This window comes from Lissotriton vulgaris, chromosome 9 (assembly GCF_964263255.1).
Source record: "Lissotriton vulgaris chromosome 9, aLisVul1.2, whole genome shotgun sequence".
NCBI classification, from domain to species: domain Eukaryota; kingdom Metazoa; phylum Chordata; class Amphibia; order Caudata; family Salamandridae; genus Lissotriton; species Lissotriton vulgaris.
In genome coordinates, this window is record NC_141697.1 from 940640434 (window position 1) to 940656201 (window position 15768).

The 15768-nt window shown below is 46.9% G+C and overlaps 1 protein-coding gene across 1 annotated transcript in view; it reads right to left on the reverse strand.

Moving 5' to 3' along the window:
- Positions 1-15768, reverse strand: part of LOC147692578 (cadherin-related family member 4-like) — a 256491-nt gene that overhangs the window by 68946 nt on the left and 171777 nt on the right. Inside the window, exon 9 of the mRNA XM_086939538.1 lies at positions 1481-1583. Coding sequence (XP_086795664.1) covers positions 1481-1583 — 103 coding nt within the window. The remainder of the gene's footprint in view (positions 1-1480; positions 1584-15768) is intronic.

Below are 15768 nucleotides of genomic sequence, written 5' to 3' on the forward strand. Positions count from 1 at the left end.
GTATACAAACTGAAACCTCATCCACCTTGCAAGTCAGACAAACACGGTGCAACCTGTGAGATGCACTTTTCCAGCACCACACCGATTGACAGCAGTTGTATAGTGTATGAGGACAGGCATTCCTCTCACGTGAGGGACTGGTTGGCGTTATGCACCATCTGCCCTGACCTTGAGGGGAGAAAGAATCTCTGAACCACCACATCTCCTGACCAGTCCACAATCCTGAGTAAGAGGGTGCAAAAGGAAAACAGTGTATTTTCCAGATTGCAACCTCACAAATCCCAACATGGTGATTAGTGGTGTAATAGCACAGAATGGAACAACACAGCAGACAAAGCGCCATCTGCCTGGACTGGCCAGGAGGGCTCTGGAATAAACGACTCCTCTCTACCCCATCCTAGCCTGTTCTTGTGATGACTAGATAAGGAGGCTGGAGATAGATAGATGCTCAATCCTGATGGATGGGAGATTATGCAGCCCAATGGTAGCAAGGAGGGACAGTGCATCAGGACTATACTGCTGAGGACTCCATGGCCACTTGTCTACCATACTATTCTTGCAGCTCCCAGGTGGGAGCACCCAATGTTAGACTGCTAGCACATGTCACTGGGCCTCACTAAGGTGGTATGTGTCAGAGACCCAGGACATCAGGTGAGACACTTTGATGAGCGTGGGGAGGGAGGAGTGGAGAGGATCTTTTTGGGGATGTGGGTTCCAGGGACAAGTAGTGTACACTCAATTAGGCATTGGAGCCGAGAGGTGGTCCAGTGGCATTGAGATGGATCATCTGGAAGCTCAGAAGAATGTATTGATAAAATATCATAGGCAAGGGGCAAGGCAATTTTGGTCTGCTTATGTTGCATCATTGACCAGCTGCAGACAGAGGATCAGTAGGAGGTCTCAGGATGGCATTTGGAAGGAAAGGTCTAACATCCAAAGAAGTGTATAATGGAGAATGGGAGTGAAACGTGGTGGGTCACACTAAGAGTGTTGGCACCAGTTCGGCACCCCGTCTCTGCAGCAACTCCATGGGCCATCAACTTGCAGCAGGTGAGTGAGGCTCAATGGCGGTTGCATCAACACATGACATGACTCTCCTGGCAATGTAATGGAGTATCAGGAAGTAAAAGGGCTAGAGAGAAGAGTGAAGAGGTAACAGATAGCCCTTGAAATCACAGAGTATGGGGTGATGCTGCATGGTTTTTCCAGAGGATAGTAGCAGGCGGAGACTTACCTGGGGTAGTGGGAATGATTGTCTGGAAGTACATACAGCTACAAGTGGCGATGAGGGAGAAAATGAGGGCTCACAATAGCAACAAGCATTGCTATCAGTGACAGAGTCGACCAAAACTGTGAGACACAGCTGGTGGGTTAAAGTACTACTTAAAGGATTGAATAAACAGCAAATCTATGTAACAGGCAATTTATTGTTTACACTATTGACCTTTTGTGTTGTGTAGGTATTCATGAGTACACTTACCACTCCTTGGTGGGATCCCACCGTCTTTAACCACAATGTCAACTGAATATTGAAAGTTCATCAATGACATAGTTATAGAATCATAGTTGAGTGAGTCATTAACCTGTGAAAGAGGAAGCCAATCATCAATAGGTTTACAGACATAGGAGGAACATGTCTTAAAGGGGTAACATCACTAGGCTAGTACATAAAACTGTCATTATTTGCTACTACCCCACCATTTAAGATACTGGCAATGATTACAAGAATTGCAGTAGGACTGCTAAGGCTATTGGAAAAAATCCTATGATGGGTATCATCCAAGAGGTTAAAGCTAGGTTTACTGTATGAGGTCTCATACCACAATATTGAATGAAATATATTGACTGTGCCTGCTGTCTCTAACCCGGCAACGCAGCTCAGGTTGGAGACTGCTCAGTGTGCATGTCGGTTTACCCCTCCTAAGATGGTCATCCAAACCGACATGCGCACTGATAGCAGTGCCCACCACTCCCCATCCGTGACTGTCCCCTAGATGACCCTGTCCCCAAGACTTCGGCACTTTGAAGTTGAAAAATAAAACAATAATAAACCTGTTTTATTATTGTTGAATTTTTCGACTTTGAGGCTGCTTGCGGGGGTGATGCTCCTCCGCCGATTAGTTTCTGACAACCGCATAAACATGACAACTTTGTTTCCTATTATTAAGAAAGCAATCTCTAGAGTCGCGGAAACAATAGATAGCTAATTCACTCAGTCAATCGTGCATGCTTCGTTTCACCAGAACGGCTGAGAAATTAGAGAGACAGGCGTTTTCAATAAAAGAGGTTATTTATTGAACAGTCTTCTTTCTCAAGCATTGAAAATGAACTGCTACAATAGTAAAGCTTACTATGAAGTACAATGCATATAATACGAACAGTATTATAAAATAGTACTGTAAAAGCATGATATGGGTGTTAAGCCATAAAGTGCATAAAAGGTATAAATGTATAAAATACATACAGTAATAAAGGATGACTAAAAGTACTCAACTGGTGCTTCTGAAATACGCCTACCCCGGTGTACCTAACCTAAGTCTAGTACGAGGGAGGGAGTATAAGTGGAGGAGTTTAAGTCTAGGGTTTCTTCTGCCAGGAATCTAATTCCGAGAATTCTCTAAGAGGGCTAATCAGCTCCGTACCTTTGGTTTCAGAATGAAGGAGGTCTTGTATCTCGTTCTCGGGACTCGATTTCCCAGATACCCCCAAGGGTAAACTGGAAACACTGGAACTGGATTTCTCGGCAAGGAGAAATGGCAGAGTCTTGCAGTGTGTCTGCTGGAGGGTCGGCTTTCCTCGGCACGTGCTGCTGCAGGACGTCGGTCAAGTAGATAGTCAATCTGCTCCAAACCACTGTGTGTTTGATTGGGCAAATCAAGGCATATTTATACTTTGAAGGTGCCGAGTTTGACGCATGTTTGGACTTAATACCTTCACTCAAAGGCTCAATTCTTGGAAAATGCTGACAGTTCTAGGAGAACTTAATATTCAAGCAGGGGGAAGTCCCGGGCTGCTGAAGGTGGGTTTTTCCAAGAAAACTTTGTTAATTCTTGGAGCTTAGTGAAAGTATCCCTGCCGTATTTGGGCTGTATGGTTTGGGCCAAATATGGTAATGATTTGTATGCCTTTATAAGGATATGATAAAATAGACCTATGTAAGGGCATGAATCGGGATTTTTATATTAGGGTCCTAGATTCGTTTACAACAGTCTCACACATGACGCCCTGTTTTTTGCTATTAGACATGCTGGGGGGAGGGGTATGTTGAGCTAAATGGGAATGACATCGTATTTATTCTGCTGACAGATGAGGCTGGGATAAGGGCTGTATATTTGCTTTATCTCTTAAGCTAACAGAGAAACACTTAGAACCCAATGGGAGGAGATACCTATAAAACAATTCATGAGTAAGCAGTGGGAGACAATGCTGCGATAATCAAGATAGTTAAGAAAAAACACTGTTTAAATTTCTGTTTTTCAATTACTCACATTTAGCTTATCTCATGCCTAAAAATATAGCACATATGTACCCAGGTTCTATAGATCACTGCCTTTGATGTCAGACACGGCTAGCAGATTTTAAACACATGGTATGGAGCTGTGCAGTAATCACATAATTTTTAACCCTGGGCGAAGGACTTCGCTACGCCCACGAAGTGGACGTAGTGTTGCCTACTTCGCCCTTTGCAAAGTAGGCGAAGCAGGCAACACTAAGCCCACTCCTTGGGCGTAGCGAAGTTGCCCGCCACCCGTCTCCCTCCCGAACATACCTAAATTTACTAAATGGGCAAATAAAATAAAAGGAAAGGCACTTACCTTGTCCGCGGCGTCCCGGGGCTCCCTCTGCTCGTTCACGGCGCTGTCTTGATAACCAATGCACATGCGCGGCCGCCGCGCATTTCTCACGAGCCCCGGGACGCCGCGGACAAGGTAAGTGCCTTTTCTTTTATTTTATTTGCTCATTTAGTAAATTTAGGTATGTGCGGGAGGGGGCATGCTGGGCGTAGTGTGGCTACGCGAAGTACGTAGGTGGGCGTAGTTTCTCGCCAACTTTGCGTAGCTTCGCGTAGCCCCACTACGCACACTACGCCCAGGGTTAATAATTTTGGACTGAGGTAGTGATGTTCCTGACTGCTTTATCAGGAAGAAGAGTGCCCCGGGACTTTTTATCTGGCATACTGGGCCTGATGCGCAGGCTGAAAATAACCAAGCACAAATGTAGATTTAAGGGCCTAGGGGTGTACTCACCACGTATAATATTACAATGGCGGGGAAAGCCAGACAGGCACCACACATACAGGTATGGTTAGCTGAACAGAGGTGGACCAGGGCTCCAGCTCCTCTGACACGGCAGTGGCCTGGCCAAGGCCAGGCCAGTTGATTGGGGGCCTTAACTGACCACCAGCAGTGCAGACCAATGGTGTCACCCCCCTCATTGGCGGGAGGACCTTCGGGTGGAGGCTTGCAGGGACTATGCCCTTGGTGGGAATGTTGTTGCACTATTCTTCCCAATGTCTTGGAGGTTGACGACTGATGCTGGGATTGGAAGGAAGGCCTCCTTGAGGGGCAGAGTTCTGGAGACATGGATTTTGGCAACTCGTGACTCCCTGGAGCCGCTGGGCCTGGAGTGAGGCACCGGAGGAAGGTGGGCATGTAATGTGTTCCACCTCCCACTGGCTAACAGATGTCATCACCTTCTGAGGACTGATCAAAAAGTGGCTGCCATAAGCAGGTGACAATGGGTATGGGCCCTATGGCCCGGAGTTAGATACTATTGTTAATGCCATGACAGCAATGCCACTGGACCTTGGGGGTAGGGTCCGCGCAGTAGCACTGGAGTTGGGACTTCTGAGAGAGGACCAGAGGAAGCTATCGGACAGGGTGAAAGGTACAGGATCCGTCATCTATGGGATACAACTGCAGACTCAATCACTCACCAAACAAGTCAGTGACCTTACTAGCAGGGTCAAACAGTTGGAAGGGAATTTGGATGACCTGGAAAGCTATTCTAGGTGCAACAATGTCAGTATCATTGGCCTTCCGGAGGAATGAGAATAGGGTGGTGACCCCACTGCCTTCTTTGACAATTGATTGCTCACTGCCAAGGCTGGATACAGCAGCGAGACATGCCTTTTCTGACATTAGTGATGCAGTGCTGCAGAGTGCCCTGTCGAAGATGCTCCAGCCGAGGCAGAGACACTGCAGGGGTAGGCCACGTGAACCTGTTGCTGGTACCTCTGGGGCTCCCAAGCTGCCACAAGCATGCTGCAAAAGGAATTTGTCCCTTGTGATGGAGGCTCATCTCAGGGATCCTGGCACAGCCAGAACCAAAGAAGACTTGGAGGATACCTCCTCTGATGGAAACTCCTGGCAGATTGCATAGTAAACCCTTCTTCCCCTTGTAACCCCACAGATGGCTGAAAACGTTCTTAAAGTGTGGGTCACTTTGGTACTTGCTTGCTGGCAGCTGCCAAGGTGAGTGCGCCTGGCCACCTGTCTTCTGGAACGTGGGGGCCCTGGACCATTGCAGCTAATACTGGAACTCTCTGTCACAATCTGGATCGTACACTGTGAATACTACCCAATGCTTACGCCTTCCTCCTTTGGGTATCCTGCGACGATTGTGTGATAGTGCTGTAGCGCCCACGAACTTGCAGCATTAGGGAAACTGTTTGGGCATTCAGGTGATGCTCTGCCATCCTGGGACTAGGAGTTGGGGATTCCATTTTGTTGTTTAATTGAGCCTCTTATCATACTGTCATTGCAGCACACCTGGGGGATCCCTGTCAGGGAGGGGCAGTTCCCTTCTCCGCTCCATTTGTTTGCTGCATGGATAAATTACCACTTCTTACCTGGAAGGTTCGGGGACTGGGAACAGTGGCCAGGTGCCACTCGGTCCATCAATACCTCAAAAGGCATAGGACACATGTGGCCTTCTTAGAGGAAACTCACCTGGTTAGTAGAGAAGACCTTCAACTTCAAAAATGATGGAGTGGGAAATGCTTCTGCATGGCCTATTTGGACTATGCTATGGGAGCGTTCTTATGGATACGACTGGGGGTTCACTTTCAAGACACAGTGGTGGAAATGGACCCAGAGGGGCGCTAAGTATTTATGGTGGGGAGATTGGAAGGGGTGGGGGTTTTGTTTGGGTGTTTGTATTTACCGAATGTTACACAGGCACATTTTCTGGCGTGCTTATCCTTACTGCTAACCCGCTAGATCCATTTGCCTTGGATGTTTAGGGCGATTTTAATTGTGTTCTGGATCCTGCACTGGATAGGTCCTATCCTCTTCTTCCCCAGTCCTCTACTACACATACTGCAGCATACCTGTCGCAGTGCTTTGTACACTGGCCCATAGTAGATGGCTGGCAAGCCATGAATCCAGCTGTTAGGGAATATTCCTTTTTCTATTCACTGAATGATCTCCAGGTCCGCTTGATGGCATTAAGAATGGTGTCCGAATTCAGGGCCATAGGTTACCACTGCTGCCCTGCCACACAGCTCAAGGTCACATCAGCGAAATACTTGGGGAGCCCATTTTAGATTACAAGCCGCTGCTATGGCAGATTGTGTGGGGGGCTCCAATTCTACAGGTGCCCACATGGCGCTTGCAGCCCACTGCGCTAGAAAAAGCTGTATTCTGTGACTTGGTCTGCAACATACTAGCTAACTATATAACAGAGAACAGTGACATGGCTTCCACACGGTTGGTAGTATGAGACACGTTAAAAACTGTGGTTCGAGGGCATTGCATATACGCAGTTATAGGAGTGCGGGACTAGCTCAGCCGGGGCGTCAGAAAGGTGGAAAGCTCCTTGCGGGGTCTTGAGCAGGACGCAAATGAGGATGAGATGGCTAGCGTTGCACTAACTGACGCTAAGAACTGCCATGCCCAACTACTAGAGTTGTTGAGATGCCTGGATTACAAGGCGTATCAGGCCAGGGTCCATCTGGAAGGGGTTACGCCGGGACGCTTGCTGTCATGGTTGCTATGGAGTGCATTGGACACCATATTGGTGCCTGCCATCCTTATTTCCCTAGATACAATCACACCACCCAGGAAGCGATACATAATGCATTCATCCCAGGCAGACCCACGACCCTCAATCTCTGTCGAATTCATCGAATTTTGGAGGGAACTCTGACACACTTGCCCTACTCGGCTTGCCTGGTGCTAGACCACGAGGAAACTTTTGACACGTTTGATTGGGGCTACCTGTTCAAGGTCTTACAAAAATGGGCATATGGGATACACTTTTAGGATTGATCAAGCTTCTTTCCGCTGAGCCATCAGGAGGGTGAGGATATGAGGTAGGATATCTCGCCCGTTTCCCATTGCTAGGGGTTGGCGTCAGGGTTGCCCCCTCTTCCCTTGACTTTTTGTCCTGACCATTGAGCCCTTGGCACAGTGTCTTGAGCAATCTGCTGCTGACTGGGGTATTCGTGTGGGCGGTGAAGTCCACATCGTCTCCCTATATGATATGTTGATGATGTCCTAGTGTACATGAAATAAATTCAGGACAGTGTAGAATATTTCACACGAATGTTGGATGATTTTAGAGCCTCTTCGAGCTTGGAAGTCAACTTAGTTAAGTCATGTCTGTTCCTGATTTCCCCGAATTGCCCTCCGTGTTTCATTGTGGTTGGTATGCATGTAGTCAGGTGGCTACTTGGGCATTTATATTTATCACAAGCCTCACGATTTTACGAGGGTGATATCTTCCATGCGGCCTCAGATTGCCCTTTGGTGTTTTCTCCCACTCACGGTGCATGGCCAGGTTGCTCTCTCGAAAACAGTCATGTTGCTGCGCCACCTTTAATTCTTTATAAGGCTACCACTCCTCATCCCCCAGAGTACGTTTTGGACATTAAATGCAATGCTAGGAGGTCCCATTTAGAATAAAGGGAGGCCGAGGGAGGCTTTGTGTAAATTGCAGCTCACAACAGAGAGTGTGGACTGGGTGTGTCAGTGTTCGAGCACTATTATCTGGCTGCCCAGTTCCAGTGGTCCACCTGTTGGTTGGCTGGGCACAACTTGGAGGAAGTAGGCTCGTACTCACAGCCTAGAGTGCTTAGTTTACTGCAAATTGCTTCATCCTGGCTTAGAGTTACCAGTGTACCCTAATAGCCTCCTGCGAGCGGCGTATGTATGCCTTTGCTTGGCACTGCAGATTACGCTGAGTGCTTCATTGTATGCCCTGAGATTCCCTTATGCTTCATCTGAGCTTTTTGGGATACGACTGGTCGGTGAGGGGACGGCTGTGGGACTCCGCAGGCATGACCACTCTAGGGGACATATTTCAGGAGCGGGCGCTCATCCTGTTTAACTTGCTGGCGGAGCAGATGGGTTTTCCTGCAGGCTAGGTCTCACCTCGCTGCTGCACTCAAGCACATGTGGGGCATTACCGATACTCAGCCCGCTCCTCATCCTCTGACACTTCACAAAATGGATGAGGGTAGACGCTTGGTTTCTTGGATTTTGAAAGCACTCTCACACATGACTCAAGACCCGTTGGCTCTACTCAGGCACATCTGAGAGCGTGATATAGGACGAGGACTGTCCAGGAAGGAGCGGGATAGAGTATTGGCATACTGGTGCAAGGTTTCACACAATGCCAGCTTTCAACTCACCCAAAAGAACATCTTACATAGAGCTTACCACGGCCGAATTATATAAAATATACTCTGCTGCATCTCCTGATTGCCCTCACTGCTGCGCTCCATGGCGGACATGCTGCACAAGTTCTGGGCATGCGCATGCCCGAGCATTAGCACGCAACGGGCAGAGGTCTGCGTGGTCGCAACTCGTATTACTGGCTGGTCAGATCTATATAAGGTGGCTAATTGTTTAATCGGCCTTTATAGGATATTAAAGGCAGGTAGTGCTGTAAATCGATCCATTGAGCTGGAGCTGCTGATGGCTCATCGTAAGATAGCAATGCACTGGAAGGCCTTGATGCTTTTGAGTATGGTGCATTTGCAGGCTACTACCATTAAATGGGGGAGGCAGAGGGTACTTCGCTGTGACAAGAGGAAGTGTGAGGGTAAGGAGGAGACCCATTGTGGCTTTATGGAATGAACTACTCTCCACTTTTAAGGGTACCCCTGAATGGGTTGATAGCTCCACTTGACATGCCACAGCATGCTTTGCAAGGGTACTGCTTTTTCTGAGTATGCTTGACCTGTTCCCCTCACTTCTTTTGCCTCTCCCCGGCCCCCTTGCATCCCTCCACAGGGAAAGAAGGCTAAAACATGTGCACAGCTTCATAGGGTTACTTGACCCACAGCTTTTTTCCCAGTTCTGAGGACGTTCACCCTCTCTCGCCTCGCCCCTAACCTTGGGTGTGCTGCCAATATTTCTATACCCCGCTTGTGTCCACCTTTACAGAGATAGGATGGTAGGCTCATGGTTTACATTCTGTTGACTTTGTTTTTTATTTTTTTATTTTTGAAAACCTTTATTTGTGTAGATGGTTGCATACAAATACGGGCCTACAACCCAGGGGCCGGCCACAGAACAAACTGGAAAGCACCAATATCAATAAAAAGTACGGAGTGGTTACGCAATACTACACAATGCTGCGAGTCCATAATGCTAACTGAGGGTAACCCCCCGATGCAGGATCACAGAAGGTTAATTTTATGTTAAAAGAATAAAGGATCGGTTGTATAATAAGCGTCCTGGTGCACATGGCGGGGAACAGAACCAACAGCATTATAATAGGGAATCCATAGATCTGTCATCAGAATAGTCCAAAGCGTTCAAGCCATAGATGCCCTTGCAATTCTTCTTCGGTCAGTGTCCACCCGCAACCTCATGTGCCCAAAGACAAGCAGAACATCACTCTCATAATAGTCAAATTATCAGTGAGACGGATAAAGTTGCAATCATTATACAGCCCAACCCGGAGAGTAAAAGAAAACGAAAATACTAGAAAAAAAAAGGAAAAGGGGACTCCACGTTACTGTACCCGCCCCACGGCGATAATGGCGATCAACAATCCAGACAGCAAACATTCTTAGGGGCGGGGCGGCTAAGTCAGGATAAGCAGAACCTGAAAGTACTATATTATATAGGAATACCCAGTCCTCCCCCCCAGGCACTCACCCCGCGGGAATCACGCACAGTCATGGAGACCCAAGAAAAGGACACAAAAGAGCCATAGAAACAAGTAACTATCTAATAGGCCCCAATCCACCCGCCCCACCCTGCACCCCTGCAGAAGGCTATGGCCTACCCCTCCCAGCAGCGTGCCTGTCGCCCTAAACATGAACCCGAAATATAGAATGAGATAATATAGGGAAAGGGAAAGAAAACAGATAAAAAGGGAAAAGGAAAACCAGGGGAGAGGATACCATGTAACAAAGCGCACGGCCCCCACCCCCCGCCCATACAAACAATTAGTGCAACCCAAAACGAAACTGGCATGTTTTCAGGTAGCCATACATATTAAGGATTCGACAAATTATCTCAATTTGGGGCAGTCCATAACTCCGTGCACCAAACAGCAGTCCTCCGGATTAAGAACCGGGCTCACCCCAGTCCTTTCTTAGCTATCGCCACGATGTATGTCGAAGTAGCGGGCATAAAGCAAAGCGGAGAGAAAAGGCCGTGGAGCAGCCGCTGAACGGCCAATGGAAGCAACCCATGGGATCTCCTCCGCCGACGGTAATGCAAAAGCTGTTTACGGCAGTCATGTACACCAGTGTCAATGATCACCAGCAAATCTTCCCGCATGCGAACCAAGACATCGCTACCCCCACCAAAATGCGGGAAACAAGCAGCAACCACCTCGGGCCCATCCGCATCTCTGAGGGACGGCCCGGGAGCAATGGCGGTCGCCACATTGTCTTGCACACAAGAATCTCGGGCCAAGGTCACTTGCCAAATCTTCAGCGCTCGTAGGACGTCGCCAATCGTGGGTTCACGCTCCCCAGTGCAGGCCCCAGCACAGTACAGAGGCACAGCATCGACATCCCTGGGCGTTTCACAGCATACGGCATCAGCCGCCATTTTGCGATTATAGCGCCGTCTTTTCGGAACCAACTCCTGGGGCGGGCTCACAAGCAGGGCCCCCGCGGGATCCCCCTCAAGCATCCAAACAGCAACCTCGATGCAGAAATGAGGGCCACCAGAAGAAGGGGACCCGCCGGCACCACCGCTCCGCTGGAGCCACTCTCCGCCACCGAGCGATGAAGTTCGGAATGGCCGGGCAAGACAACAAGGGGGGGAGCCACCAACACGGTGTCTCCCACACACAACTTGCCGCACCTCACCTCTGGATCACCGGACGGTAGTCCCAGACGCGTTCAGTTGCCTCCGGCCTTTTCGCACAACGGCCTCCTCCGACCAGCCTCCATCCTCCACCCGAGGCCGCCACCGACACCGTCTCGCCGGCTACTCCCTGAAGGCAAGGCCCCGGTCTCCACCCCGCGGAGGCCGCACTTCCTGGGAGGACGCCGCTGCGGACCCACTGAACGCCGGAGCCACCAGGACGGGTGGTAAGTATCAGCAGACCTTCATCTATAAAATGTTATCGTTTTTGGGCAGGATGGGCGGCAGGATAGATGAGTTTGGGCAGGGAGGCCGGCGGAGCCGAGCTACCGTGCGGCCATCACGATGTCGAGCTTGGCTCCTCCTCCCTCTGTTGACTTTGTTTGGAATTATCACACCATCAAAATTCTTCACTGTGTCATGTACAAGGAATTGCTTAACTGCAATGTCCTGCATGCATTTATGATTGTTGATATGGCTGCTCTTTATCTGCAAGAATGAATATCAAACTTTAATGAAGATGGTTTAAAAGAAAAATCAATACATCTACTAATTCCACCCTTGGAAATAGGGTGACCTTTAAGAGGTTTCGCAAAAGTAACATAGAGTTGCTTTATCTTACAGAGGGAGCATGTTCTATCAATATAGTACCTCAGTGCTCCCTTGACATCAAGTGTATGTGAAGCCCTTTCTGCCAGACTCAGGGAGTGGAAAAAAGGGGCGACACAATTGTCTAGTTTACATGAAATGAGGAAGCACTTTTAGAAGAAATTGTGGGTTTGTTCTCAAAACCATTCGATCTCTATGTACCCGAATAAAAGGTTTCCCCACAGTTAGTGCTTGCATCTCACTGATTCTCCTGGGAGTAGTGATAGCAGCCAGAAAGGCTACATTCCAAGGCAAGAATTGCTTGCCACAAGAATACAGTGGCTCAAAAGGAGGGCCCATCAGTCTTGTTAGAGCTCAAATTCAAGGCTAGAGATGGAGGAATACTTGGAGGAATTACTCTTTTAAAGCTCTCCATGAAGGCCTTGACCACCTCTGGTCTTAAAGACACAAATGTTCTCTATTCTCCATGCAGGCCGCTACTGCAGTTAAATGTGATCAAATGGAGTCGTATGCTAATACCGCTTCCTGCAGATGTGAAAGATATAGTATGAAGTCTTATATAGATGCTTTGCAGGAGTTTTCTCAAATAGTGATGGACAAATCTTTTCCGCCTTGTTGCGTATAAGACACGTGTGGTAGGTTTATGTACCTCACAAAGGATTTGGAGACGCTTCTCTCTAACCAACCTCCAAGATCTCAGGTGCCAGACTGATAGATTCAACTGCCTGAGGTCCAGAGTACAGATACCTTGGAATTGTTCAGAGTACAAATACCTTGGAATATTGCTTGTTCAGAGTACAAATACCTTGGAATATTGTTCGATAAAGGAGGTCGCTTCTCGAACCAACTAGAGGCAATCAAGAGGAAAGGGATGCTGATAGCTACTATGCTTAAACAACTAAAGTCCAATCTGAATGGTCCCACTCTTCTCCCACTGCTTCGTGTGGCACAAGTTAAGCTAGAGTTATCAATTACATACGGCAGTGAGGCTCTAAAAGGCATAGATGAGAAACTGCTGGACACAACCATTGCAAAGGCCTACCGACTTCTCTTTAATCTGCCAACCTACACCTCACAAGCCCAGATCCGGTTAGAGTTTGAACTGACCTCCCAAAAGCTTGCAAGAAGAGGTTCAAACATAAAGTGCTGGCAGAAAATAAAGAACTCGCCAGAAAATTCACTGAACCATCTGCTATGGCTAGACCTAAGCAGCTCTCTTTAACTGCCAGCGAAAACTTTTCTAGAGGAATCCCTGACTGTCACAGGTCTAAAAGAACTATGGGAAACTCCGCTACCGCATGTGCAATTCAAGCGTGTCGTAAACATGAGCATAAAAAGTCAATTGCACTTGGAAGATAAAGCGACCTTTTCACAAAGGCATGGATGACTTTGTCCACATACAAATCGCCTGGGTTACAAGCATACTTTGGACTGGGGTACGGCAGGAAATCAAAAGAAGCCTTCTTAAAACATAGGCTAGGAATTCTACCCTGTATTCCGCATCTGCAACCATGGCTGAGAAGGGACTGGGGGACAAAATGCAGGCTGTGCGGGGCAGAGTGTGAAGCCTTCGAACATCTACTATGCCCCTGCCCAAGGCTGAAAGAGGAAAGAGTAGCCCTGTTAAAAACTGCCTTCAATGAACTAAAAATCCGCACACGCAGACAAGCGGTTCTTGCTTGTTTCGACCCAGGCCTTCCCCCATTAAATGGGAAGTTGGTCAAATTCCTGAAATGTCTGGAACTGAAACTAAAAAACCTGGAAGATGGCACCAGACCGGATTAGTTGAATATTGGCCAAGACACCACACTTGGACCTCACACCTGCACCAAACTGTTTTTATCAAAGTTCTCTTGTTTTAAAAATAATATATTTTTCTTACAATCTTTTATCCGAAGGTATGAGCTATCAATGTATTTTTGTAATGGTTTTAATTAACTGAAAACAATAAAAATTACTTACTTACTTACTAACTGCCTGAGGTCCGTGTGTCTGAGCTGATCCTGATGCTGAGTCCGTAAATGCACTGGGTACCTGGAGGCAAAGCTTTGGCACTTTGCGTTTTGCGTGGTTATGAACAGATACATTGTGGGAGTTCTCCATCTCTGAAAGTTTCCATGCAATATTTGGATACTCGTCTCCCAATCATGGACTAGTTTATGTGCTGTTCAATTTTCACAATTCATTTTATTTACAAATGAATCAGAACAGATAAAGGGCCATCATTTCAAAGAAATGAATTTTCCTCATACCCCGATCACTGCACATTGTACAGCACACCAGCCTCTGGTCTAGAGGTTCATAAAGTGCTATGGATTTCTTGACTACACCCTTCCCAAAGCAATACATTTGGGTCACTGTATGAACAGGGACCATGGATGTACAGCCAAAAAGGGAACCAGTGTGTCAGTGGAACATGATAAAGACATCAGCACAAGAAATGGGTCTTACCTCCCAAACTTTACAAGGCAAAGGTCATGAGTTCTGGATTTCAGATAGAAATTACATATACAAATCTGCCTACTCCGAGTGTATCTCCTAGAGACAAGTCCTATACGCCCCTTCGTCTTACAGGAACTTCAGCTATTTCTAAATCTAAGAGAACAGTCAGAGAATGTGACTAGAGACTCCAAATCTAAAAGTTGATGGGGGCAGGGTGGGGGAGTCGAAAGGAGCTCTCACAAGAGTTATTTTTCTTTTAACCTACAAGATGTCTATATACCATGTGCAGTGCTTTTCAGGGATGTCAGATAGGTATCTGAGATGCTAGCTAGTAGGGATTCCACCATGAAGGTGAGAAGGCACCACACCTGTTGGTGATTTAAAAATCTACCTCTGCGAGGAGCAGCTTAACTTTGACGAGTAAAGAGAGATAGTTGATGACAAGTTCGGTATTCTGCATGACAATGCCTCCTAAACCTGAGGCAGGGATTCATCTAGGGTGGGTGTGCCATTGACGAACTGTCAGAGTCTGTAATGTCCTTTAAATATTCATTTTGTGTGTGTATTTTTCGTTTGTACTGTATGCTTTATTTGGAAAATCAATACAATGGGTATAAAAAATATATTTTTTTTGATGGCCGAACATTTGAACATTTTCTTTGGAGTAGGCAGGTATCAGACCTGAGGTAGATTTGACACAGTATTTCATGGACCTGAAAAGTGATGTACTTCTTTTTGCTTCTATTTGCAGTTATGTTGTAGCATTATACCTGTGCCCAGGCCATTAGTCTTACAAGGTCCGACTTATGGGCACACGAGATACGTATCATGGCATCATATACAATGCTCTGTGAACATCTTCGGTACTAACTGAAAGCTACCAATTTGACTGAGGTCTCAATCCAGAGGACTTTCATTTTATACTGTGTGGATGGAAGGTCATATTACATGATTTAAGAAAATACTCTGCAGATATCATTTTGAGCCCTGATGAAGTTCCAGGAGTAATTGGAACAAAACGCGTTGGCTGGATTTGAACTTTTTTGCATTGAAGAATTACAATAAAGGATATATTTTGAAGACATATTGGAGCTTGACTTTCTTCTGGTGCACCTTTCTATTTTTTATCATTTTTTATCTGCTGGACAGTGGCACTAAACAGCGGCAGGGGCGGGAAGAATTGTGCACAGGACAATATATATTATATAAATTGTGATAGAGGTGCCACATTTCCAGTCCGCCGCAGTTTCTATTTTTTCTAGGACTTCGAAGTAGCTGCATCACTCTGTGACGATGACACAAAAACAACAAATAAAAGACATTTATAATAAATAAAAATATGTAAAGAACATGTAAAAGCAATATTTATTTATTGCAAATCACATATATTCATTACATGCATGAAGGATCCTAGAAGTCACTCATGTAGCAACACTTT